The 26,093-nt window shown below is 41.9% G+C and overlaps 1 protein-coding gene across 2 annotated transcripts in view; it reads right to left on the reverse strand.

The window, feature by feature from the left end:
* Positions 1-26,093, reverse strand: part of stxbp1a (syntaxin binding protein 1a) — a 28,657-nt gene that overhangs the window by 2,107 nt on the left and 457 nt on the right. The window contains exons 2-19 of one of the 2 annotated variants that reach the window (XM_034096028.2): positions 13,814-13,863; positions 13,601-13,682; positions 13,437-13,513; positions 12,594-12,672; positions 11,834-11,937; positions 10,105-10,253; positions 9,636-9,720; positions 9,353-9,483; positions 8,887-8,994; positions 8,727-8,787; positions 8,410-8,475; positions 7,742-7,822; positions 7,409-7,547; positions 6,805-6,914; positions 6,296-6,397; positions 5,639-5,724; positions 4,775-4,929; positions 3,267-3,424 (exon numbers count right to left, since the gene is read on the reverse strand). In XM_034096028.2, coding sequence (XP_033951919.1) covers positions 3,315-3,424; positions 4,775-4,929; positions 5,639-5,724; positions 6,296-6,397; positions 6,805-6,914; positions 7,409-7,547; positions 7,742-7,822; positions 8,410-8,475; positions 8,727-8,787; positions 8,887-8,994; positions 9,353-9,483; positions 9,636-9,720; positions 10,105-10,253; positions 11,834-11,937; positions 12,594-12,672; positions 13,437-13,513; positions 13,601-13,682; positions 13,814-13,863 — 1,775 coding nt within the window. In that variant the 3' untranslated portion in view covers positions 3,267-3,314. The remainder of the gene's footprint in view (positions 1-3,266; positions 3,425-4,774; positions 4,930-5,638; positions 5,725-6,295; positions 6,398-6,804; positions 6,915-7,408; positions 7,548-7,741; positions 7,823-8,409; positions 8,476-8,726; positions 8,788-8,886; positions 8,995-9,352; positions 9,484-9,635; positions 9,721-10,104; positions 10,254-11,833; positions 11,938-12,593; positions 12,673-13,436; positions 13,514-13,600; positions 13,683-13,813; positions 13,864-26,093) is intronic. The other variant, XM_034096029.2, reaches the window with a different exon arrangement.

Here is a 26,093-nt window from a genome sequence, read left to right on the forward strand (position 1 = left end):
CACACACACACACACACACACACACACACACACACACACACACACACACACACACACACACACACACACACACACACACACACACACACACACACACACACACACACACACACACACACACACACACACACACAAACAGAGAGTTAGATCTGCACGTGTTGGAAGAAACAGAAACAAAATGTGTTTTCAGCTCTTGCTATGAATGCTTACTGGTAATGAAAGCACACAATGTTCAAACTAAAAACAGAAGCGCTGTTCAGATGGATTAACGAGGTTGGAAACGTATTCTCAAAGGTAGGAGATAACTTTTACAAGATACTTTGAGTATTTCTAAATGGATTGTATTTATTCCCCGCACTTCGTTTGAGAGGAATATTTTGTAATCTTTATTCCACTACCTTACAGCTCAGTTGTTTACTCTTTCAAAGGTTTTTAGACTTTTTGTTTTAAAGACTAAAAACTTGTGTCACTATTTTCTGAAAGTGAGAAAACAAGAGGCATGATATGCTACTTTCTGTGAGCAGACTGAAATTATGTTGTATCTCTAATCATCTTTGTATCCTTACATCCTGTTACATTGAAAACGTTTTAATCTAAATTATTATTGGTAAACATCTGTGTCTATTATGGTTGATAGATGTCATGCAGCTGAAGGAGATGGAAGCACACAGATCAGTGACGGCACCACACCACTGTCATGAAGCTGAACTCAAACTGGCAGGTGGCTTTGTCGCATCCTGCCACAGCAGACCTGTGTCTACTCACAGCCAATCAGGCTTCATGGAAGTGCATGCAGACAGCTGAACGATTATTCTACCAAAAGCAAAGAAAATGTATCGAGAAAGACGAAAGCAGATCTCCTCTACATGTCATGAAATCCCAAACCAGAGGTCTATGGTCTCCATATTTATGAATGAAACTCAGTAACCCTAGCAACACATAGATGACCTGCTGTGACAGCTGAAGACACATTTCAGACATTGTGACACTTGAAAGGTGCTGAACTGGAGTAAAGCAAACGTTTTGTCCAATGCCTCGAATCATTGACAGATTTACCAATTCCTTTGATAACTGTCATCTTAATTCCTCGTTTAAAAAAGGCAAACAAAGCATTTGATTTACTCCTCACACCTGTCCAACATTGGAACAGTACATTGGCCTACATTGGTTTGTTTCTGTTGCAAAGCTGCGTGTTTCCTCCAGTGTGGTTTGATTTACCTGGAAACAGGCAAACTAGGCCGGACCCTGTGAGGGGTCAGAACAGGAAGTGGAGGTAGTCGAGGGGAAAACAGAAGAGAAAGAGGCAAGCCCATCTCGAGTTGGGTCGTTATGGTGATGCGGGGTCGTGGGGGGGGTTTAGTGCGGGCCACAGAGGTTACTGTCAGACGGGCCTCGCCTGCTTCTCTGCTGTTCCCCAAACACACAGCTTCGTGGGCCAGAAACACAACACCTCCTACGCCACTACATTACATTATTGTACCAAAATAGCATATCAAAAACAAGGAGTTGTTTTAGTAGGTGATGGCCATTTTGCTCAGGAAGTGTTGAATGCAGCAGTATGGGGGGGGGGGGGGGGGGGGGGGGGCAGCCATACTGCTGATGGTGAGAGCTGCTTACTGAGAACACCAAACGTGGGTTTGTTACGATATCGCTTTAGCAGATTAGTCAGGATTGAGATGGATGCCCAGGTACTACAGTCTTTAGGGTGGATGTGTGTTTAGAGGTAGCCTTGCTAATAATCTACAACAACAGGCAATGATGGGGGGGGGGGGGGGGGGGGGGGTCATGGACAAAAGTATAATCCGTTACCTGAGCCAAGGAGGTTGTGTTTTGAGTGCCCCCATGTGTTTGTTTGTCAGAAGGATTTCTTAAAAATGATGATTAAATGTAGCTGGAAACTAGGAGAGTAAAGTCTGTTGGCAGGTGATGCAATTTAGTTTCCTACATTAAGGGGGGGGGGGGATTAGTTGCAGCTGTTGGACATTTGCGGCATCTTTTCTTTTGAATTGGTTGCTAAAGCATATCAGGTGGAACATTGCTACATCCTCAGGCTCTGTCAGCAGAGAGGCAAATGAGAGGCGCTGACACACAGGGACAACCTTTGGGCACTGCACACTTCTGAAGCGATTGTTCCCCAACAGCTTCCTTTCTCAGCTTTGCTGCCCCCAAAACGTGCCCCGAGTGTCAGCGCCCTGAAAGTATAACCAGGATGAAGGAGATATTTTAGTGATATTTGGTGTCCCTCTGCAGAGGAGCCTTGAGTCATGTGAGCATGTGATGGGGACTGAGAGAGAGTGACGTGGACGGAGTCAGACGACTGTGAGTCAAAGGAAATCAAATACACAAGGAGAGGATCCTTCTTTGAAACCCTACATTAAGTCAAAGAACTGTCTGGATGTGGAAAAACCAGGAACAAAACAAAGTGATTGACTTTGAGAAGGGATATTTCTAAAAAATAATCAGACAGTAAAAACGGATAAAGATGGATCTCGGGGGTAGATTAAATCTGGAGTGAGTGTTCCCCCGGCTCAAAGGGCCTTTGGGTGGTGGTCGGAGGGCGATTTAATCCACCCAGCGGAGATGATGGGAGGAGGCAGCAGGGATGGGGCCACGACGCCCTCAGACATGGCCGCTCTACACCACAGACTTTGATTGGGCTGAATCCAAATGTGGGCTTGAGGGCCTGCACGGTCCTCCGTCACACGTGCTGTGACGTGATCGCCCTCTTCATGTCAAGTCTGTCAGAACACATGCCCCTGGAAGCAAGGGCCCTGCAGGCATGTGTTGCATCTCTGCATCAGTGTGTGTGCTGTGGAAGGTGATAGTTGTAGAATCGTGCCTACAATAAAGGAATGCTTTCTGCAGAGGAAAACATATAAAAGAAAATACCTGGTGGCGAGAGTTGAGTTAAGCTAAAAATGCAGTGGAAATTAGATAATAAAAAATATATAACGTCACATTCCAGACTCGCCCTCTTGCTAACTTTTAGATTTGGATTCAGCCTTCCTGACAACAGACCGGTTACACCTGATTGAAGAGACGGACTCTCACTGTGATTGGCTAACTCTCAGTATGAAGGGACTAAACTATGATGGAGCGGCCCATGTAGTGGGGAAAGGTCGGTGGGTGCCCATCCCTGGGGGACAGGGGGGGGGGGGGGGGTGGAGTTACATAGAACAGTACTGAGTGTTCAAAGAAGAAGAACAGGGAGGAAGCCCTTGTGCTGCGAAGGTTCAGAAAGGGCTTCTTGGTGCGGCTGCCTTTACTTTTTTCAGTGTGATTTCTCTCTCCCTCCCTCCCACTCTGTCTCTGCCTCACTCGGCTGGTGTTTCTGCTTCCTCAAAGGACACCCTAGTGGACTCTCGGAAGTCGGGGTGCTGGAGGTCCTTTAAGAATTTGGTGGGGGTGAGCATGTGGGTGGAACCTGTGGAGGAACAGAGGCGGCTTCACCACTCGTCTCTCAGCACATGCCACGCCCCCTCCCCCACTCGCTCCGAAAACAAAAAAGGGTTACAAAAAACTGCACACACACACACACACACACACACACACACACACACACACACACACACACACACACACACACACACACACACACACACACACACACACACACACACACACACACCCACACACCACACACACACACACACACACACACACACACACACACACAACACACACACACACACCACACACACACACACACACACACACACACACACACACAGGTCCACCGACAGTTCACACAAATACATACAATCGCCATGTTGCACAGTAAAGAAAACAACAGACACAGGAAAAGACATGGCGGCGCTGCAATTTAAAGACAACAGTTGTTTTTAAAGACAACAGCTGAAGCAGAGCACAACAGACACTAACAACACATTTCCCATTTATCACACAGACTACACAAAGGGCTTTCTAACATCACAGACTGCACACAATAGGTTGTCACGGCTACACCTTCCATGACCTTCACCTAAACTGCTTGACTGTCATGAGTCATGATCTGGATGTCCCTTTCTCCTGATCGGTGTTGTGCGCACAATGACCGGTTTGTCATCGTGGGTTAAAAAACAAGTTCTTTGGGACTAATGGAGATGCTTCTTGAGACTCCTTTTGGACGAAAGGATTTCTTTACGCATGTTTGCATATAACTCACTTAGCAAGAAAGATTTTGAACACAGAAAAAATATTCTTTTTTTACAGCAATTAAAAATGTACTATACATTATATAAAAATCAGTTTGCAAACATAATAAATGATTGACTTACATGGGTTGTATTGTTTGTTGTTAGCTTTTCCTGGTATTGGTATCAACACCCACATTTCTAGTATTGTGACGTCCCTGGTAGCAAAGAGCTTTATCTGTCTCTCAAAGCACTGGACGTACACTTCCCCATCAGGGTCTGAACGTCTGTTCACCTCACTTCCTGTGGTCTCCTGCACATTTCTCTTCCCCTCCATCCCTATATTTGTAGCTGTCTCCACGTTGAGAAGCTTCTGTGTCCCTTTAAGACCTGATTGCTACATGTTGAACTTAGAAACACATCCACTATGTACTACATAACACCAAGCTGAAAAGCAACTGCTTCTCTGGTTGAAGGTTTTAACGGTAAACACCACATCCCTGCATCAAGCTACAAAGTGAAACCACTAGAGGTCAGCAAAACTAGATTTTCAGGGTGTGTCAAGTTACTCTTTAATCTCGTCATAGACGTATCTCTGAAACATCTCTGCACCTCGTAGCGCCTACTGCTGCTCCACTCACCAATGACGGCCTCCCACTTCCCATTGGCCTGTGTGACCTCATAGGCACAGCGCATCTCGCTGAAGGAGGCGCCCCCGATGATGAAGACCATGACACGCGGCCCGGTGCGGTACTCTCCAGGAGTCTTGTTCTTGTGCCAGTGTCCGTACCGAGCACTGCCGGAGCAGGGAGAAAAACAGGGGGCTGTTATTCAAGTTGTAAAGCTCGTCTCATCCATGCACATAACATCATTATGGCATGAAGTACATTACAGCTGTTAAGGCATTCCATGTTATGGATACATATGATCCTCATTGCTGGGTGTGGGGGAGGGACAGCTAATGTGGAGGATCGGTTTGTAACGGGAGAGGATTTGATTCACAATCAATACACAGCAGCAGCTTCCACACACACTGCAGTGTAAGGATCAGCAGGGCTCACCCCTCCCCCCCACACACACACACACACACACACACACACACACACACTCTTGCATGCAACCCACAGAGGGAAGTATTGACGACTTGTACTAATGTCGGCTTGCTCACATTTTGGAGTTTGAGTTTCCTTGGGTGATATTTCTATTTCAAGAGTTTCATATTTCATTAGGGCTGTACCAAATTATTATTTTTATAAAATTCTATAAAAGAATGTTGTCATATAAGAGTACCTTTTTTTTTGTTTAAATCACCCAACAAAAAAAGTTGTTGTCATGCCTTCTATCGTTGCACAGTGATCCGTATACGACTCACTACCTGAGAGCCATCAGTGTCATCTCTGAGACTCACTTCCCTTCCCTATTCACTATGAGTGTACAGTGTGTGTGTGTGTGTGTGTGTGTGTGTGTGTGTGTGTGTGTGTGTGTGCGTGCGTGCGTGCGTGTACCTGACAGCAGTGGTGCTGAAGGAGGCAGAGGAGCGGGTGGAGATGTAGGGGTAGTGCTTGGTGTCCAGCTTATCTTCAATAGCATCCTGCAGGGGGATAAAAAGACGAAACAGATCTGCATCAGCAATAGTCCACCTTGAACACACACACACACACACACACACACACACACACACACACACACACACACACACACACACACACACACACACACACACACACACACACACACACACACACACACACACACACACACACACACACACACACACACACACACACACACACACACACACACACACACACACACACACACACACACACACACACACTTCAATAAGGGCTGTTATCGTTGTGCCAGGTCTCTTAGCAACCATGTTTAGCTCCATCATGGACGACCATTGGAGAATTGGCTTGGCACAAATAAAGGGCTAAATATAGTTGATAACAACCAGGCTGGGATGTTTGGCTAAGGGAGTTGTGGATGTATGTCAATTGTAAAACAGATCATTCTGCTCAGATTAATAGTGTGTTTTTATGCGACCCTTAATTAAGATTTGCTTGAAAAAAATACAATATAGCTGCTGAAAGGGACGTTAATCTAAACAAATAAAGCATTCAAACATTAAAATAGTGATTGTGGTCCTTGAAACAAACCTCCATGATGTCCTTGACCAGTGGGGTCCAGCGGGACAGCTGATAGGTCTGCTCGCTCACACGCTCCTTCCTGTCCAGCTTCTTTCCTCGGCGGAGGGTGGACTGATGAGGGCAACAAGACAAGGATGTGAAGGACACAATAAATACAAGTATTTCCTTAATGCAGGAAAAGTACTATTCCACACCGTGAAAATAAAACCCTACAAGTAAAAGTCCTGCATTTTTTGAGTAAAATAATAGAGTTGTATCAGCAAAATGAATGAATAGTAATAAAGTAATAGTATTAATGGTGTAGTAAAATACTTCCTGTAAGTGTACTATTATATACAAGGTGTTTCGGAAAAGTTATGACAGTTGTAATCCTTAAAAAAACATAATCCTTCAGTTTATAAGAAACATCTTAATTCTGATTCGACAGACATTGTTTTGAGCTGAAAAGCTAATATAATCTGAAGTCACTTGTAACAAAAGCTGTCAGACAAAGTATAGACGGCCAGGGAGGGTCTTACATCTGTGACGATGGGGACGCCCAGGTGAGCCATGTTGGTGATGATCTCGCTGTCCTCAGGGGGGATCTGAGCGTGCTGGATCAGCTTGTTCAGGTTCTCCTCCGTGATGCCTGAACACACACACACACACACACACACACACACACACACACACACACACACACACACACACACACACACACACACACACACACACACACACACACACACACACACACACACACACACACACCTTATAACTTATGTATGCTTACATTTAATATGCTCAGCTCGATGAAAGGGAATTCATGTTTTGTAATTCCAGTGCAAAAATAACAATTTCATTGAAACTTAAAATGTACACTATACTTTTTGTGACCTGTATACCTATTATATATATATATATAATAAATATATATATAAGAGAAGTTTAAATGAGAAGCCTGATCTTGGTGAATAACCAGGTTAATGTTCCTGTAGTCTGAGCATTGCTTTACACGTCATCATGTCTATGTCCATGCACAGAAACACTCGGTAAGTAATGGCTTTGACTTGGACAGACAGCAGCGCAGAGTTTTATAAACGTAAGAATTGATTCATAAAGTCGCCTGGAGCCACTTCTTACCATTTTTGAGGAAGATGTAGAGCAGGATGATGCGGATCTTGTCGTACGTGGTGACGTTGGCATCGAGCAGGATGGGCACGATGGCCCTCATGGGGTCTTTGATCTTCTCTCCCTCAGCGTCTGTGCCCATGGCCAGATCCTGCAACACAGAACCCAGGTGTCACATCACGTGTCTCCCTTAAAACCCTCAGATGCACATGTCTAGGGATTGTAAAAGCATTTTATTTTATACCAATTAGGATTACAGAAATAGTTGCATTATCTATACTTGTGCACGCCTATCACAATATTCTCCTTTAGGAATACAAGTGTTTTCTCTTTCTGATCTCACACCTGTTCCACACGGCACAGCTTGTCCACTGTTCCCTGGTAATGCTTCATGCAGTCCTCAGCCAGCTGCAGATGGGTGGAGTACTGAAAACACAACACACACAGGGTCAGAATCACTTTCACACACACTCTTATAAACACACAACACACACACACACACACACACACACACACACACACACACACACACACACACACACACATCACTTCAGGGGACATTACATTAGCTTACATGCATTTCCTGGAGACTTAACCTACCATAACCTACACATGCCAAACCCTAACCCTAAACCTAACCCTAACCTAACCAAGTCTTCACCCTAAAATTAATGATCCCCCTCATGGGGACCTCCAATCTGTCCTCATAAGGGAAGTGAGTCCCCACAAGTGACTGTGTAAACAGATTTAAGTATAGTAATGCTAGGCCACACACACACACACACACACACACACACACACACACACACACACACACACACACACACACACACACACACACACACACACACACACACACACACACACACACACACACACACACACACACACACACACACACACACACACACACACACACACACACACACACACACACACACACACACACACACACACACACACACACACACACACACACACACACACACACACACACACACACACACACACACCTTGCTGAGCTCCTTCTGGTACTGAGGCATCTTCTTCAGCATCTGGGACAGGTCCCTCATCGTGGTCTGTTGAAACAAAAGAGAAAGATTGAGAATTCAGCACAAAATATTGTTAAATAGACAAATAGCAGCTCCACAAACCACACGGGCCAAAAAGCATTGGCATTTAAATAAAGTTGTTCTTTATACTTAACATTGGACTGGAGATGTTGACATCTTCACTACTTTGCAAAGAACAATCCCAGAAGTTATGGAACATGCTATAACACTGTGCTGCCAACATCTTGGCTATGCTGCATGTTCAGTATCAACGTTACCTTCTCCCCAGTGTTCATCCTCTTGCTGGCTGAAAAGTCCTTCAGCTGGCGAGTCACTTCCCTGATGACAAAAAGCATGTCAGATTGTGTAAGTGTGTATCCACAGCTTTAAAGAGCATGAGGAATATATATACTATCCAGTAGGAATAAAAGTACTTACTGGGACACCTCAGCTATGTGTTTGTGTCTCAGGCTCACCCACAGGTCATCGTCTTCATGCAGCAGAACCTCTTTCTCACGAGAGTCTCCAATGCCACTCGTCTCATATCTGAAGAGATAGAGACACTCATTTAGAATATATCATTTAAATGTGTGATTGAAGCAGATATTCACATTTGATAGATTCTGCTTACTGCAGCTTTAACCTGTGTCTTAACCACTGTCCATCCTGCTATCATGTCCTGAGAGGAAAACAATGTCCTATACATGTCGTAAGATTATACTATTATTCCTAAACATAACTAATACTGTAATACTTTTAATGTCATTAATGCCACTGCTGTTGTGGCAGTCTGTATTTTGGCTTCACAGTTTCTGATAGACTTTTTAAAGAAGATGAGGTGGTGATAGACTCAGACCCTTGCCAAAATGTATGCCATTTGCGATGTATAGTAATAGTGTCATACTTGTAGACGTCGTTCTCGATGGGCAGCAGGTCGTAGCCCATGGCCTGGAAGGTGAGCTCGTGCAGGACTGGAGAGACGGGGTCGAACGCCCGGTCCAGGATGATCAGCTGTGAGCGGGCCTTATCTGGACCCTATGCAGACACAACCATGCAGGGAGGAAAGGAGTGAGAACTGTGTGACTTCCAGGATACATATTTTTGCAGGAACAATATGATAATCATTGAGCATTGAAGTGACTGTATTTAAGTAGAACGGGGTAAACAATGAGTTCCTCTAAGCTCACCTCTCCCATGGTGGGGTCATCAGCCTTGTAGGCGTCCAGTTTGTCCTGAACCAGCTGGGCCAGGGTGGCATTGTCCTTGTACTCTCTGACAGGAGGACACAATATAGAGGGATGGTCAGCATTTAAGTGATAGACAGACAGGATACCCCTCTATTTCTCCAAAGGACATTGAGGAGACTAAAAAAGCTACTCCTCAAAACCAGCTTAGAAAGACTCCTTAACTCACTTCTGTAAAGTGATAAATGGTAATAATTCCTTACTTTTGAGTGAGGTTTTAAAATGTGGTCTCAGTTTAAAAAAAATGCACTGATCGCAACTTTGTAAATACAGGCTGATATCCTCACTGTCATGTAAACGTTATGTTTTCTGTCAAAATGTGCTATCTTTCCAACCACTAAAAATACGTCTTTAGTTTTTGAGCGCTTCCTGTACCCACAGCTGCCCCTACACAGCGCCCCCTGCTGCTCACCCTCGGTATCTGACGGCAGGGTACTCCTTCAGGGTGGCGCAGAGCGTGGCTAGCTGCTCCGCCAGCCTCTCCATCACCGGGTTCTTCAGCTGGGTCTTATGGGGGCTGTAGAAACTGTGGAAGGCGTCTGCATTGTCCAGAGAGTACACCTGCACACACAAACATGGACGCAACTTAGACTACTGCTTCCCTTTTTCATTGATTTGAGATTATTTTACATTTTTCTGTTTTGGCGTTCTGTGCACCATGTTGGTCAGGGACAGATTTCAGAAGTATTATGATGTGAAAGCTGATTTGATCATGACAAAAGACTATCATGGAGAATGGGAACTACACTCATTGTGGAAACACAGTTTTTACATGTAACCTTGGAGACAAGCTTGAAGTGTGATAATATCAAACATGGCGGCATTACATACAATCTTATTTTCTGTTATTGTTTATCCTTTTCACCTTAACTCCCCCTTGTGTCTCTTCTCATTTTTCATTATCTTTTTCCCATTTTGATATCCTCTTTCTCACCGTTTCTTTCCTCTCCTATCCTGACATTTCCTCCCCTCTATTCCTTTCACCTGTAATGTCCTCGCTTTCTTCTCTGCTTTCTTATGTATCCTTCTCACTTCCCTCTTATCTAATATCCTCTCTTCTCTTGTTTTCATTTCATTGTTCCTCTCGCCTCTCTTTGTCTTTCTCATCTTCTCACCTTTTGTCATTTGTTCATTTCCTTTCCTCTCCTCTCCTGCATCACTCACTACCACTCCCTCCTCCCACCCCATCTGTCTTCAGTCACATGACCGCACTCCCGCATGTTAGCTCAGCTCCCATTGGCTACAGCCTGCTGTGTGGATAACTCATCCAATGGCGTGAGAGCATCAGTGTGTGGGCGGGGCTACGAGGTAGCACTATGCCTGGAGCAGAAAACCATTGACTCTGAATTAATGAGAGTAGACAGGAGGGAAGCAAAGCATTGTGGGCATAGCAGCATCTTCAGAGAGTGATGGGTAGATGATGGACAGGAGGAGAGAGGTGTGTAGAGGGGGTGGACATTTAGAAAAAAGGAAGAAGTGTAATAATAAATACAAATATATTAAAACAGAAAACGCTTGATGGAGAGCAGAGAGCTTGCTACGTGCAAAGGCAAGGATGGAGGAATGGTGGTACATACAAAAACCCGTAGGGAGGGGGAGGAGGAGAAAAATGACGAAGGTAGGAATTTGGAAATATAGCTAAGGATGGAGGAGGAGAGGCAATGTGACAAATGTGAGTCCTTCTGGAACAGTCTGGCAGGATATAGTGTGACTGCTGAGTCAGCGGCATTAAGTGACCATCTGAGTGTGTATCTGTGTTTCTATCTACTCTCTTTTCATCCATCCTCTAACAACCAGTACCCTCCCTGTTACTATTCCTGGCTGTGTCCTTTCTCTATCTCTCCTCCCACCAGGGATCCTAATCGATCTCTCAATGCTCCAACTTGGGCTTTCTATCTCTGTATCTTCTCTTAATCACTAACAAAGAATTACAGAAAACCATCTTTTATTCATTCCTTGCTCAGAGGAAAAACGATTGGAGAATAATTGCAAAAAGATATAACAATCCAGGGAGCAAGAAGCAATCTTTATGTAGGATTTATTAAGCAATTGGTATGCATACTTGTGTTTTCAAATACTTGTGGGATATCCTTTGAAACTGTGTTCTCTAACAGCACTGTGAGGCACAGCTGGACATTCACCTGAGACTCGTAGGGCAAGAAGGCGATGTTGATCTCCGTCAGAGTCTTGATGGTTTTGGAAGCACGGCTCTTTGTAAGCTCATTGAAGAGAGGATCGGGGCAGGCTGGTGAGGCGGGAAATAGATGAAAACAATGAGATATAATGGCCAGCATATGTATGGATTGAGGAATTCAAATTCCTCGGTCTCAATAATATATTTAAAATAAAATTGCAACATATTTCATTGACCTATGAAGTCAGTTTTGAGATGTTTACCTGCACCTGCCTACCTCACCCTTTTCTGAACAGCAGACTAGATAACAAGGACGTTTCTAACTCCCTACATATTTAAATAGAAAGGTAAATGTAGCTTCAAAGCAGCTCCATACTTTTAATACAATTAAGCTCATCTATCATCACTGCACAGGAGCTAGAAAGTATGTTGTGTTTAAATACACAAACCCTAAAACCATGTCCCGCCTGCTCACTAGAAACTAGATGTTATGAGCACACAAACGGGTGTTATAACAACGACGAGCAGTCGAAGCAATGTGTCGAAGAAGAACATTATACTAAGAAGGAAATAGTTACATCAAGCTGAAACACAGCACTACCAAACAACAATGACCGGTTGAACTAATGATAACAGAAAGAACAGTTCAAAGCAAAAAGCACAGAACACTAGATATCAAAGATTGTGCAACACAATATGTTTTACAACTTAAACAGTGCACTGCATACAGTAATGTCTTCAAGTCTTCGTGTATCTACAGTACTCACAGTCAGTGAAGAAAACATGGGCTGCCTTGTATTTAGCTGAGTGAGGGTCTTTGAAGTCTGCGATGAGGGTGTGGACCGACTGAGGGGAGACAACAGAGTTCATATCAGTGTGTTGAATACGCTGTAGGTGCAATTCATTCAGGCTTCATTTGAATAACACTTTGAAATGATAGTGCCTTTACTTAAACCACTAAATGACCAAATGAAAGATATACAGCTATAAATACATTTAAAAATATTTGCTCAGCATATAATGTCAGAGCTTATTTGTCAGCACTTGTTTAAGTTAAGTATTAGTCCTATATAAAGTCAATAATTCAGTTTTTTCAGTCTTTGCATTTGAGTATTTTTCAGGGGAAATGTTATTTAATTACTGTCAAGTCATGAATCACTATCTACAGATCCCCTGGTCTACTTTTCCCAAAGCACTGTTGTTAAGTATACATTGGATCAGTTGGTAGTACGTAAAATCCTAAATATAAGTATGTTCTTCTATTGCCTATACATACAAATTGTTAAACTGCATCTCATATAATTATACTCGCTGTTTATCCCTTTATTTTCTAATTATCAGTCAGTTTGCAAATGCTTAATGCTTCTTTCGTTTTGGTGTAATATGTAGCAATGTGCAAACCATTTGTTATTCTGTATGTCGTTGTTCGTATATTGCAGATCATATTCCAGGCACACTGCTGACCTCAAGCTGCTTTGGCCATGCTCTACTCCATCATGGTATTGCCAACAAAGCTGAGTAAACAGGCGAGTGTTTGGACACACGGCGGCTTCCTGCTGCCATGACACACCTCTAAATATACACTTTGACCATGAGAGGAGAGAGTGTACCTTCTCTGTGGGTGTAATCAGGTAAATGGCCTCCAGGCTGGGGAGAGGCTCTCGTCTCTTCATGATGTCCTCCACAACTAGAGAAGAGAAACCGTTACAGAGGAACGCACAAACAAACAGACAACCATGTAAACCGTGCAGACGATGTGATGGTGGTCTCTTACTGGTGATGCCCTCCGTCATGATGTCTGTCATCTTGCAGCAGGACGACAACATCCTCATGCTCAGCTGGTCCACGATCAGTGCCTGGCAACAGGAAACAAAACAGTTACTATACAAATACAGTGTGCGACTAAATATTGAACCACAGTTAATTACGTCACTGACAAGGAAACGGTGTTATTTAACTGAAGCCATATCTGCAAACTGTGTCTTACCTTCCATTCTCCCTTCTTCTTCACCTTCTTGATGACATCATTCATAATCTCTGCAAAACAAAAGAGACATCAGTAATGTGATCAGGGTAGAGTGATGTGATGAGCGTAGATGTTTCATTAGAAACATTAGCGGGGCACACACGAACATACAGTACCATTCAGAACAAAGGATGCGTGGGTAAAGATTACTTTTGGGAAATTCTGAATGTACTCTTCCAATATCAGAGTAGCACATGATAACAAAGGCCCGACGTAGCTGTGTACATGTACGATTACCTTGTCAGGACACACTGTTTTAGGCATATGATTCAATCTCTATGGGGATAGACATATGACTGTCATGTCATACGTGGGCCTTCGCTGAGCTTAACAAAACATTGAATACTGCTTTGAACCGGTATTCCTGCATCTTGTGACTGTGATACACCCTCTCTTGTATACACGGATGTGAAGGACACTATTCAGGGGACTATTTTATTCCACGCAGCTCTGTATGTGATGACTACTTCCATTCTTGCAGGATAATCAATACATGTATCCTGATATTGAAGATCAAGCCGGTGACAAGTGATATTTTCGTAACAATTACCGATACTGCTGTGACATTTACCAAGTGCGTATTAATGCTTTGTTTAGGTTACATTAGCTCACCTGACACCAATTCAACCCCAAGGACGAATACAAGACTACAGTGGAAACAATCAACCTTATCCTTTCCTGACCTGATTATGTACCCATAATGCAATTCTACCCAGGAGGACAATAGCATGCGAAAGTCAAATATAGCCTCCAACAAGGTCAATGACCACAGCTCTGCAGCAGCAGCAGAATAAATCATCTGGATGAAGAGTGCATATATGAACGCAGAGTGTGTGCTTTGTTTCTCAGTGATCTCAAATATAATCTCATCCACTGTGAGGTCGCGGCACGATGGTCGTGTTTAAGCCACCATACCGATATTAGCCTGATCACTTTGCAAACCATCTGTCAGCCATGTTCATATCAATCCATTTACGGTGAATTACTGTTGGATTGCTGCGAATATATTAACTGCTAAGCCCTTAGGCCCCGGATAAAACCTGAGGCCACACAAATACTGATGGATTATAACAGGTTTAAGATTTAAAAGGACTCGTACAAAAAAAGATTACAGAAAATACATCAAATAAGGATCAGGGAAGCGCTGCCTCTAACAACCGATGGTCATGTATTCCAGGTTGTGAAGACACAGGCTGCTGATTGGCTCTTAACAGCAAGATGGAGGAGAGGAAAGATACAGTATGAGTGAGAAGGGGAATAACAACATTGATAGAAGAAATAAAAGATAAGGGAGGTGGAAGGGAAAGGCCGCAGCAGCGACTGAGTACATGGGCTGCCATAGTAAGCACTGAGCTATACAGCGGCACATGTAGTTAGTTTTTTATACTGTAACTATTGATAGGTAGTTACGCAATTTGACAGAGGCCAAGTATAGACACATTTATAATTAAAAATGTCAGTTAGGGGGGGGGGTGGGATGTAGGATAGAGGGATGGGATTGAATTAATCCAAAATGTTGTGCAACCTGAATTGTCTTCTGTACTGTGTTGTAAATTGAAGATGTTGCAATAAAAAATGTATGATAAAAAAATAAATAATAATAATTCAGTTATAGCTCGCAGCTAAGTTATCATTAACTACATACTAAAATTGCCCAAAATCAAGAAGTGAGATAATAACAATATCTGCCAAAAAAATAAAACAACGTTCAGTGTTTGAGTTGTCTCTATTTTGTATGAGAATAGGATGTAAAGGAAGGAAACATAGACCAGCGACGTGCAGTCAGAGCCTCACCTGTCATACTCCAATGTAACGGAAAAACAACTAAAGAAAAACTAAATAGTAATAATAATAAAATGTCTCCACTGATCTGTGTTGTAAGTGTGATTTCTGTATGATTCCAATCGCTTTTTATAGTCAACATCAGCACATTTGACGAACTCTCGTAAGCCCACAGTAACTGGCTGGAGCGCGGGCACTAATTTAGCGCGGGCACTTATTTTGTGAGCGCGCTCAAGCCAGTTTCTGTGGGGTGAGGTGAGGCACAGATGAGCTCTGCCTCACCTCAGAATGCGTCACCCCACAGAAACTGGCTGGAGCGCGGGCCCTAAGCGCATACCTGTTACCATCTCACTGTAGGTCACAAATGTAATGTTTGTAGATCCCTTTATTACATGTATCCTCGCCATCCATAGTCTCTAAATAACTTATTTCACGTATGATATTTAGGCTCGCTGGTCTCATCATACAACAGCAATGAAAAAAGCACCAGGGGAGGCAGCCATAACCTCTGCCGCACACGTGAGCCCACATGTTCTTGTTGCTACTGTTATTCCACGCAGAGACGGTAGACGCAAACAACAAACTAGACTTTTGAAACTAGAGGAAGATAAGGAGGACTTTTACAAAAAAGTAATAGAGATTGTTGTCCAGAAGGATAGCATGGACTTCATCTGCAAGTCAAGGTAAGACCACAATTGTAATGAAAATGGGATCTTACTAAGAAAGAACAATCCAATATTTAGATTGTGGGTATCCTTTTGTTGAACGGTCTGTTTAAAATGAATCGAAACATCAGACTAAAAAGGCTTTTGAAAATAACCGAATATTTCGATTAAGGTCAAAATATAATATTTGTAAATCTGACTCTGAAAGAGTCAGTGCCTCACCAGCCATGAAGATCACCGCACGTCACTGACATAGAAAGACACATACCGTACAGTATATGACTTGAACCTTTCTTGTGAATATAGCTCATATTTATGTTGTCAAAACGACTAAATTAACCTTTAAAAACAGTATTCGCACTATAACTGACACCGACAGACACATTGGCAGGACACCAGTGAGTCAGAGGAACTTCATCTGACCTCCTGTGGGACAGAGGAACTTAGAAAGGTCTTCTCACCAAACGAGAGATTCCTACACTCAGCTTCAGACTGTTACCAGCATCTTCCATGTCCTGTTCTGTAAGCTGCTGTGTCAGCGAAGCAGCAAGTCTGATTCAAACCAACATTAATACATTAAACCACAAATCTGCGCATGTCGCCGGAATCTCTGTTACATTTAAAAAAAGTACACTTCAAAGAAAAAAAAGTGTACACTTGTTTTCGTTTATTCCTAAAATGTTGACACGTGCTTCATCCAGCAGCAGCAGCTCCATTCTACAGGACGAGAACAGCGGGACATCCTCTACTGGCTTTCCCTTTTCCTCTGCTGCCGCTGATGTGTTTCCCTTCTGTTCTGCGCAGCAGCATGTTTCTGATAAAGCTTTTCTGATAAAAACCAGTCTCTTATATATTAGGTACATTAGAATAAATAGTGCTTTTTAGTGACTTTCTTTTTGTTTCAAGGTATTACACTTGTCTTTCTAAAGTCTCAAACGCACATTTATTGTGGAAATAAAACACACACCATAAATTGTATAACATATGTTTAAACTGGATTAATTGTGTGTTAATCATAGAACACCCTCAATAAACAGTTAAGCTGGAGACATCACTAAAATGAAAATGGTGAATGGGATAAAAAAAAAAATGATGACCCTATATTTCCAGCGCTATTCTCTCCTGTATCTCCTGTATTGAGGTTCACTGAGCGTGTCCATAACAAAACTACGATGACCGTGTACATCAGATCCACGTCAGGGGAAACAGCACTGTGGATTTTTCCTTTCTGACCACTGATAGAGGTACAATAACACAGTCAGACAGAAGGGAAGGGACCTGAGGAAACACAGAGCAACAGCTGTGTCAACTACACAGGCTGAGTGGCAAAACACACACACAAACACACATTAACAAACACAGTCTAACAGGATACTTAACATCCCACAGGAGAACAAAGGCACCGACGCTACGGGCAAAAACAGTTTTTAGTTAAAGCACTGGTCAAATGTATCTTCTTAAAACATGGCCAAAATATATATATTTAAATGTTGATATTGATGGAAAGATATCTAAAGTTCTTCCTAAAAACCTTTGAATGTTATTTGTCTACAAATTGAAATATTTTTGACCCTCAAACTTAGCACATCATTATTTAATAAGATAATGCCTCATTGCTTATTTAAACAAAGCATTTAGGCAAGTTTATGTATATAGCACTTTTCTGTACGTGACAATTCAAAGTGCTTTACAAAACAAATTAAAATACTTTTTAGGAATACATACAGTAAAAAGTAAAAACACATTATATAATGGCATTTCACAACAGGCATTACAAAGCAAAGATAATAAAATAGAAATAAACACCACAGGTATACAATACATGTTTAAAAGGCATACTGTAGTTCGAAAATGATCATCTCAATTAAAAGCAGCGGCAAAGAGATGTGTTTTTAGTCTCGATTTAAAAATAGTAAGCGTTTCTGCGGAAGTGCGTGATTTGGGTAGTTTGTTCCAGAGTGTCGGGCATACCAGCTAAATGCTGCCTCTCCATGTTTTGTTGTTACTCTCGTTACTCTTACAAATTAATACAAATTAGTTTAATATAAGTATTTAGCTGTGGGATTTACAAATGCTATCAGGTAACATGTTTACCCTATTCACCTATAGTGTTTTCATTTAAAAGAGGCAAAAATAAACTAATTAATTTAAAGAAAATGTGGACATTTTCATAAATACACCTGAAAAACCTCTAGATCAAATCCAAATATAATAAATGAATAAATAAAACTGTCCATACACTCCGTGCCTCTTATCCAGATGACAATATACCACAACAATAAGACCGATGTGATGTGCGTCGTGATATGAGAGTGGATCCGTGCTACAGCCCTGACTGATCATCATACAGTAGTGAGGCACAGACAGCTTCTCACTCTGCCTCGTGGTTCTCCCTGCAGGGACTTTCACCTTGGAGAACATGACCCATTCCTTCTCTGGATCTCAGCTTCACAGCCGAATCGTCATCATCGTTCCCGAGAGAATCTGACACGGCTGATCTAAAGAGACAGGCAGACACTTCGGTAGGGCTCGCACTTAAATACAACGTCAGCCCGCCCCTCACCAGACTTGTCGGGTCTCAAAGGAAAAAAGCTAAGAAATAAAAAAATTAAAACATTGAGCCTTATAAAGGTTTGAGTCCCACTGCAGTCAGCATGTCGTTGTGTCCCTGGGCAAGACACTTTGCCCACAGTGCTGAATGCTTGTAAGTCACTTTGGATAAAAGCGTCTAACAAATGAAATGTAATAGTGATGTTGCATGATCAGGTTTTATCGGGAAATAGAACATTCTGTAAAAGACAGAATGGAGGCAAATCAAAGTGGTATTTCCTCATGGAGACCATTATGTTCTATATTGGGCTTTGTTGGAGTTCATAGTGTGATTGAAATTGAGCTGAAATGATAAGTAAATCATTTTTAAAAAATCAATACCAATTGCTGACAACTATACATAATAATAGATGACAATAGTTTGCTGGTTGTATAATACATTCAGGTTATATGACAGTTGTCGAGCGAAAACATATAATTAATCTAAGACATAACTTTGAGTTGTTTATTAATTTGATAGTTTTAAACCAAAACATTTAATATTTTAAAGATAAAACGTTAATTTCATTTGTGAAATAAAATCACTTCCCTGGAGTTCAGTTCATCTTGAACATTGATATACAATTAAATGAAAAATATATAAAATAGATGTAAAAGAATGCTTAACATAACAAATGTTAAAAGCCAGACCTACTCTGATATTATTATTTTTAGCCAGGTCAGATGCTGCTACATAACTCGCTAACCAGCACCATTTGGTTGTGAGAAAATCAGCAGAGCATCAGGAGTTCGGAGCCTCTCCAGCCCCAACATCCATCCATCACACGCGAGAGGAGCGGGTCACACAGATAAAACAAATATGAAATAGAAATGCACTAATGTGTGGACCTTTCTCATGACCTGGGTGATGGGAGGGAGCGGAGAAAAGGCAATAATCTATAATCTAATATGTTTACAAAAGCCTACCTCAATAGCCTGAAATACGAGCTTATGCAAAGGCCAAATAAGACGGCCATATGAGCACACGACACGCTGTTAACATCTCAAAGCAACAGATTTTAACTTGGTGAGTAGCTAGATGTTACAGTAAGTTGAAAATAATTTCGTTCCCTAAAAAGACCCAATAATATCTGTTCTATATAATAATGTTATCGCAATATTCAAGGATCCTATGGAATCTGTGTCTCATGTTGTGCAGCCCTACTGCTGAGATGTTTCTGTAAAGGCACTCATTTGTTTTGCCGTGTTGCCTGAAATACACTTTATGAGGGGACATTTAGAATTATAGGTACGCTATTAATCAATACAAGTTGCTTGTGCAGCATTAAAGCTTCAAAATATTCCGTACAGCTTTAGGATTATTTCACAGTTGATTCTAAACACTACATGACATGTCTAATTTAATCCATTTATGTGTCCTCTACCTGCTGATCTGTCTATGGGAGGCCAGCGTGGCGAGAGGCTAGCATTAGTCTTCAGCTCCAAATCACTGATTCTCCAGAGACTGCACACTCACTACAGCACGAACATTATGAGCAATGAAATAAAATCCCTGAACGATTACATCAATTCTCTTTCTTAATTATAACACATTATGGGAGCTTCAGATGCTCTGACTGCCATCTCACTGTGACTTGGAAGATGGATTACATATGAATTCTTTTATCAAAGTAATCAACCATCAAAATGTTTTACAACTCCATCACAAAAATAAAAGAGCATGTGGGCGCAGGAAACTATCAGATTGATATGCAATTAAGTCATTCATACATTAAGCGGCGTTCACCCAGACAAACATTTTAATATAGTTTGCTTCATTTGCTTACCTCTAATGCCCTTGTATCCACTTTGAGTATGCGTCAATGTCATCATGAATTATTATTTTAAGTTGTTAGCTAAATGTTTAAGATAATAATTAGCTTGATTCTCGTTAAGTGGAGAAACCGACACAATGACAGCAAATGTGATGCTGACAAAAACTCCACGGATCCCATTTCACTACTGCTTTTATTATTAGCCTGATTGAGGGAGACTAAAGACGGCAGATGGTGGTTTGCATTAAAGTGGAGATGGTAAAAAACCACAGGTGCTGAAAATGGCAGTCAGTGTAATAGACTGTGGGAAAGAGAGTGACGCTCTGTGATGCTGTGAGCGCTCTGACGATCAGCTGTTCTGGCTAATGCACAACATTAAAGCCCAAACCGATATCATTGTGCATATGAAATCCTTTAACAGTTAAAAAAACAACTGGTCAAATCATCACTATCAAGCAATGCTTTCTCGATGTTGTTGTCGCTGGAGGACACGAGCATCTTGGCTGGTGCTACTTGGCTTTCCCAGTGCACCGATCTTCTATAAGAATATATTTGTGTAACGGCGGTTACATTTGTCCCCATTGTATGTGTGAGTCTGTTTGTAAAAGAAGGATGGAGAGAGCAGTCGGGTGCTGCTGAGGAGAGTGGGAGGAGGGGGACGTCGGCCCGCTCTGACACAGCACTCGGGGAAAGAGACGGGGAATTCATAGAGAATGTGAGACAATCCTGAATTCAAAGAGCTCTCTTTCAGCCAGGCCTTCATGCTTTGTCACCACGGCAACGTGACATTTCGGCATTGGACTTATCTCGGTGTATGTATGCAGGAGGCATGTGTATTTGTTGTGTGTGTGTGTGTGTGTGTGTGTGTGTGTGTGTGTGTGTGTGTGTGTGTGTGTGTGTGTGTGTGTGTGTGTGTGTGTGTGTGTGTGTGTGTGTGTGTGTGTGTGTGTGTGTGTGTGTGTGTGTGTGTGTGTGTGTGTGTGTGTGTGTGTGTGTGTGTGTGTGTGTGTGTGTGTGTGTGTGTGTGTGTGTAAAGGAGGCCGGGGGGTGCAGGCACTGCGTCAGAGACTGAACGCAGTTGTGTGTGATGCTCTGGTTCAGGGATGATTCCAAGGTCAGATGAAAGCTGTGTGTGTGTGTGTGTGTGTGTGTGTGTGTGTGTGTGTGTGTGTGTGTGTGTGTGTGTGTGTGTGTGTGTGTGTGTGTGTGTGTGTGTGTGTGTGACAAAATGCATGCATGTGTCCTTCTCTTTCCTCATTGCTTCTCTTCCTAAAAAGCCTCATGCAGGGAAGAATAACTCACTCGCCTGCTTCCAGATACTTCCAAAGGACTGAGCAACCCACTCATCACATTCCACCAGATAATTACAAACATCCGTATTTGCAGCCTTATTCCCTAAATGTTGAACTATCTCTTTATTGGAGATCGTTAATCAATTCATTGTGGTCAATAAAAGCTCAAACAACAAGACAAATGTAAAAGCTTTTTTTGTCCGTCCAAAGATATACAGTTTAATAAGATAAATAAAGCAGAGAAAGCAACGTTATTTGATTAGCTGAAAATAGTATTTTTATATGAGAAATGATTTTGACTATTCATTGATTAATTATTTAATTGAAAATAGTTTTCTTTCAACTAACCGTTGAGTCAACTATTTGTCAGCTCTACTGGAAATTTGTTTCCTTTTCAAAAGTGAAATCAACCAATCAACAGCAGTCTCACGCACGCACAGTATGTGAAGTAGCTAGAATTAGGATGTCGTAAAACAAGTTCAGCATAGCCTGGATTAATTATATGATAAGACACGATGAATCATGTTTGTTTTGTACATTCAGTTACATTTAAAAAAACTATGATTTTAGGGGCTAGGTTATTTTGGAGCTAGTCTATCTGCGCACTACCCGGCTAGAGCTGGTTACCCGGCCGATACAATCAGTTATCACAACATGTGTTCTCCCCACAGGAACACACCTCATCGCCTCACGGTGATGTCGGGACTCTGGAAGCTGCATAGTCACTGCGCCTGGATTTTGTTCACCAAGAAATTGAACACTGGACAGAACCAGGGTAGATTTCTCTCATGCTAAAAGTCTAAATGCTCAGCGAGGCTAACCACTCCCTTATTCTCACTCTGTAATTGTTGCATTGTCATGACAGTGGTATTGGTTTCCTTGAGTCATTCCCTGCGACAAAAACTTAAATATCCTAAAGTCTAAAGCAACGAGACAAGACTATAAGAAATACTCAACTTCAATGACCAGTAGAGATCGATAGGCATCTGCACAGGCCTCGCATCACTTCCTACTGTACAACCGCACCAAGTGGTAGTATCCTAATGTCATTCCTGTTACACTATGAATATTACTATGATATATGGTTATAGTTTATAATCATGGCATTGGAATAAAATCACAGTTTGGCAAACAAGACAAGCCTCACACATGCCAACAGTTTAGCCCGACCTCTGCATTCCCACATTTCACAGACCAATATCAGTTTGAGTGTTGCAGGGACATGTCTTTCATTTTTTGGATAACCACTGATAAATAAAATGTAAAGTCGATTGTTTCTACTGCATCGTGGCCAATAAACCTTTACATATCACTTTCACAGTTTGTCTTATTTGAAGCCAATGCTCTAGTACTTGTTTTGAAAGCTAATGCACTAGCAAGATTCATGCTTTTTTTTTTTTGTATCTTCACGGTTGAACGCACTTATTGAATGTCGCTTTGGATAATAACTTTAGATAAATCAAATGTAATATAACGCCACAAGGAGAACATAAGACAAGGGTGCGTTCAAGGAGTGTAAAAAGGAGACCATGTTATTGCAATGTCAGGTTGTTCCCTGTCTGGGTCAACATAAAAATGTCACAAAAGGCCTCGTGAGAAATTCAAGCTATGGAAAGAATAACATGAAAACCTGGACAAACTAATGAAATCCAGCACAGCAGCAGATAAGCATTACATGTAAAGGGTTTGCCTCCTGAATGTTACGAAAACATGGCTTATTTTATTCACGCGTTGCATATCAATTGATTTCTATAAATGTATAGCTTTTTGCTCTCTGGGACTGACGCTCATATACAGTCCTGAAAGGGGAGGGTGAAGCTCGGCTGCTGCCCATCCCCCCTCCTTCATCCTGGCTGCTACATGCACTGCAGAGCGTACCCATGATGGTGCCGCCCTCCCTCTCTGCCCCCCCCCACCTCCACCAATCCCATCCCAGCCAAACAGAGCGCAGGTGGTGCCGGCCTTTACCTACTGGGACACATTCAGGAGTGTTTATGGTGTTCTACAAAAGACAGTTCACTCGACACAGAGAGCCTGCATGTGGCTGCCTTTAGTTTTACAAGTTATGTAATTGCCAATTTTAAGTCTAAATAATGACATAATGTAAAACATGTAGGAATTGTTGGCATGTGGTGGATGTATTGTGTAATTTTGTAGGTGCACAGAAAATACATTTTGTATAAAAATCAGTCTTAAGAAATGTAGGCGTCTAACATAGCAAGTACCAGTGATCCAGGTCGATCAAAGGCAGGTTTGGACTCATGAATTCCAATTCTCACCTCAACCATGATATATGTCACTATATATAAGGGATGCACAATACTGGAAGTGTGCATATTTGGCATTTTGGCCCAAACTGATTTACACAAATATTTGTTCCACCTAACTGCAGAGAACACAAAGCATTTTCTGTCGTGGTGTTAACATGTTATTACGCCTGATGTTATTGATATGGACATATGGCCCATTGGTATATGCCAACATTGAATACAATGATTTTTTAAATGTACACATTGATCGGGCAAAATAAGATAACTACATCAACTTAGATAACAAGTAAAATATGCTATATTTATTTTTGTATAATATATGGGAGGAAATGTTTACTTCTGAAAAATGTCAATATTTAATTTTAAGGGGTTTATCTGTCAATACCTAGAGCGTATTTATCATTGTGCATCGGGACACAAGGCCAAACCATATTCCCTAATCACCTATTAAAGATATTCTAACTACAGTAGAGCTAGACAGTGATTCAGTATTATCAATGGAATATCATTACAATAAAATAATAACCTGTATTCCAAATACTGTGTCTATTAATGGGAAGCTATTTGTATAGTATGGTATTATATTAATTGTCCATCCATATCCCCCCAGCCCAACTTAACTGTACCAGTGTCACAAATCATCAATTACAACTGTATTTCATTATATCTGTTATACTGTAAATATGATACTTAACGAATTACATTGAATACACATTTTTGGATTTTGTTCTGCAGGCTCAACTCTTACTCCACGTGGGAGGCCTGATTCCCAGCCAAAGCACGAACCTTTTCACCCTCTATTATATCACAGCAGAAAAAGACTGGAGCTCTCTAGGACAGAGGAGGTGGATGTGTATCTGTATCTGTGTATAGGTTGGGGGTGGGGGCCTAAGAATTTGCAGCAGGACACATGATTAATGTCATGCATCACTGATCCTGATCAAGTAGGACATTTCAAAATGTGGCATCTTACTTTCAAAAAGCAAGAGTACTCATTGGGTATATGGAAATTCTGTAGAGAATAGTGATCCTGTATAAAAAGAATCGACAAAAAATATGAAATCCTGCACCATGGGGCAGGGCACGTTAAAATGAAGTGAACGTGCCAGTGAAGAAATGACAGAAGACATTAGGGTTGTATGAGATATAAGGCTTAAATGTAAGAGCTCTACGTGTGAGGCTTTCCTTCACTGAGCAGGCCTGTCTGACATTACCACGACCACCAACACTTGCACCCAGCTGACCCTGATGAGGAGAATAGAGGAGCGCCTCCATGTTCAGGCCTGCATCAGCCTAAATAAATGAGTGGGAAAAAATCATCGCTGGACAGTCGAGTGTCCTGAATGATGATGCAGGATTACACAGGCTGGGTTTGATCGGTGGCGCAGCGCCAGTAAAGGACACTCACTGAGCGTTACTGGACGGTCACGCGTGTACAGATAATGCGGAATTTCTTGCGTATGTGGCGTTTTAAAAGCAACTTTCTCGTCTCAGATACAATCCGCCATTAATGTGCAGCGGAGCTGTCAGCAGGTTGGCTCAGCTCAGGAGCGATTCAGCTCAGAAAGGGTGTTATACGCATGCTTAATCATATGGGTGAGGCACTGCTGATATTAGGGAATCCCACGGATTGAGTGTGTTAATCTGCAGCCATTTCATTATTGGCAATAATTAGCCATCTGAAGTGTCGACAGTATATCACACAACACTATTCGGGTTTACACGAATTTATGTTGCAGCTCCAGCGCAGCGCATATTATTCCTGAAATTACCGCTGATTGGGGCTTAAAAGGGCGTTTGTGTGCTAAATAATCTTCCAGGCTTTCTGCATCCTTCTTGTTCAAGATGCCTACGTTCAGCAGTGGCCT

Source organism: Pseudochaenichthys georgianus, chromosome 12 (assembly GCF_902827115.2).
Source record: "Pseudochaenichthys georgianus chromosome 12, fPseGeo1.2, whole genome shotgun sequence".
NCBI lineage: Eukaryota > Metazoa > Chordata > Actinopteri > Perciformes > Channichthyidae > Pseudochaenichthys > Pseudochaenichthys georgianus.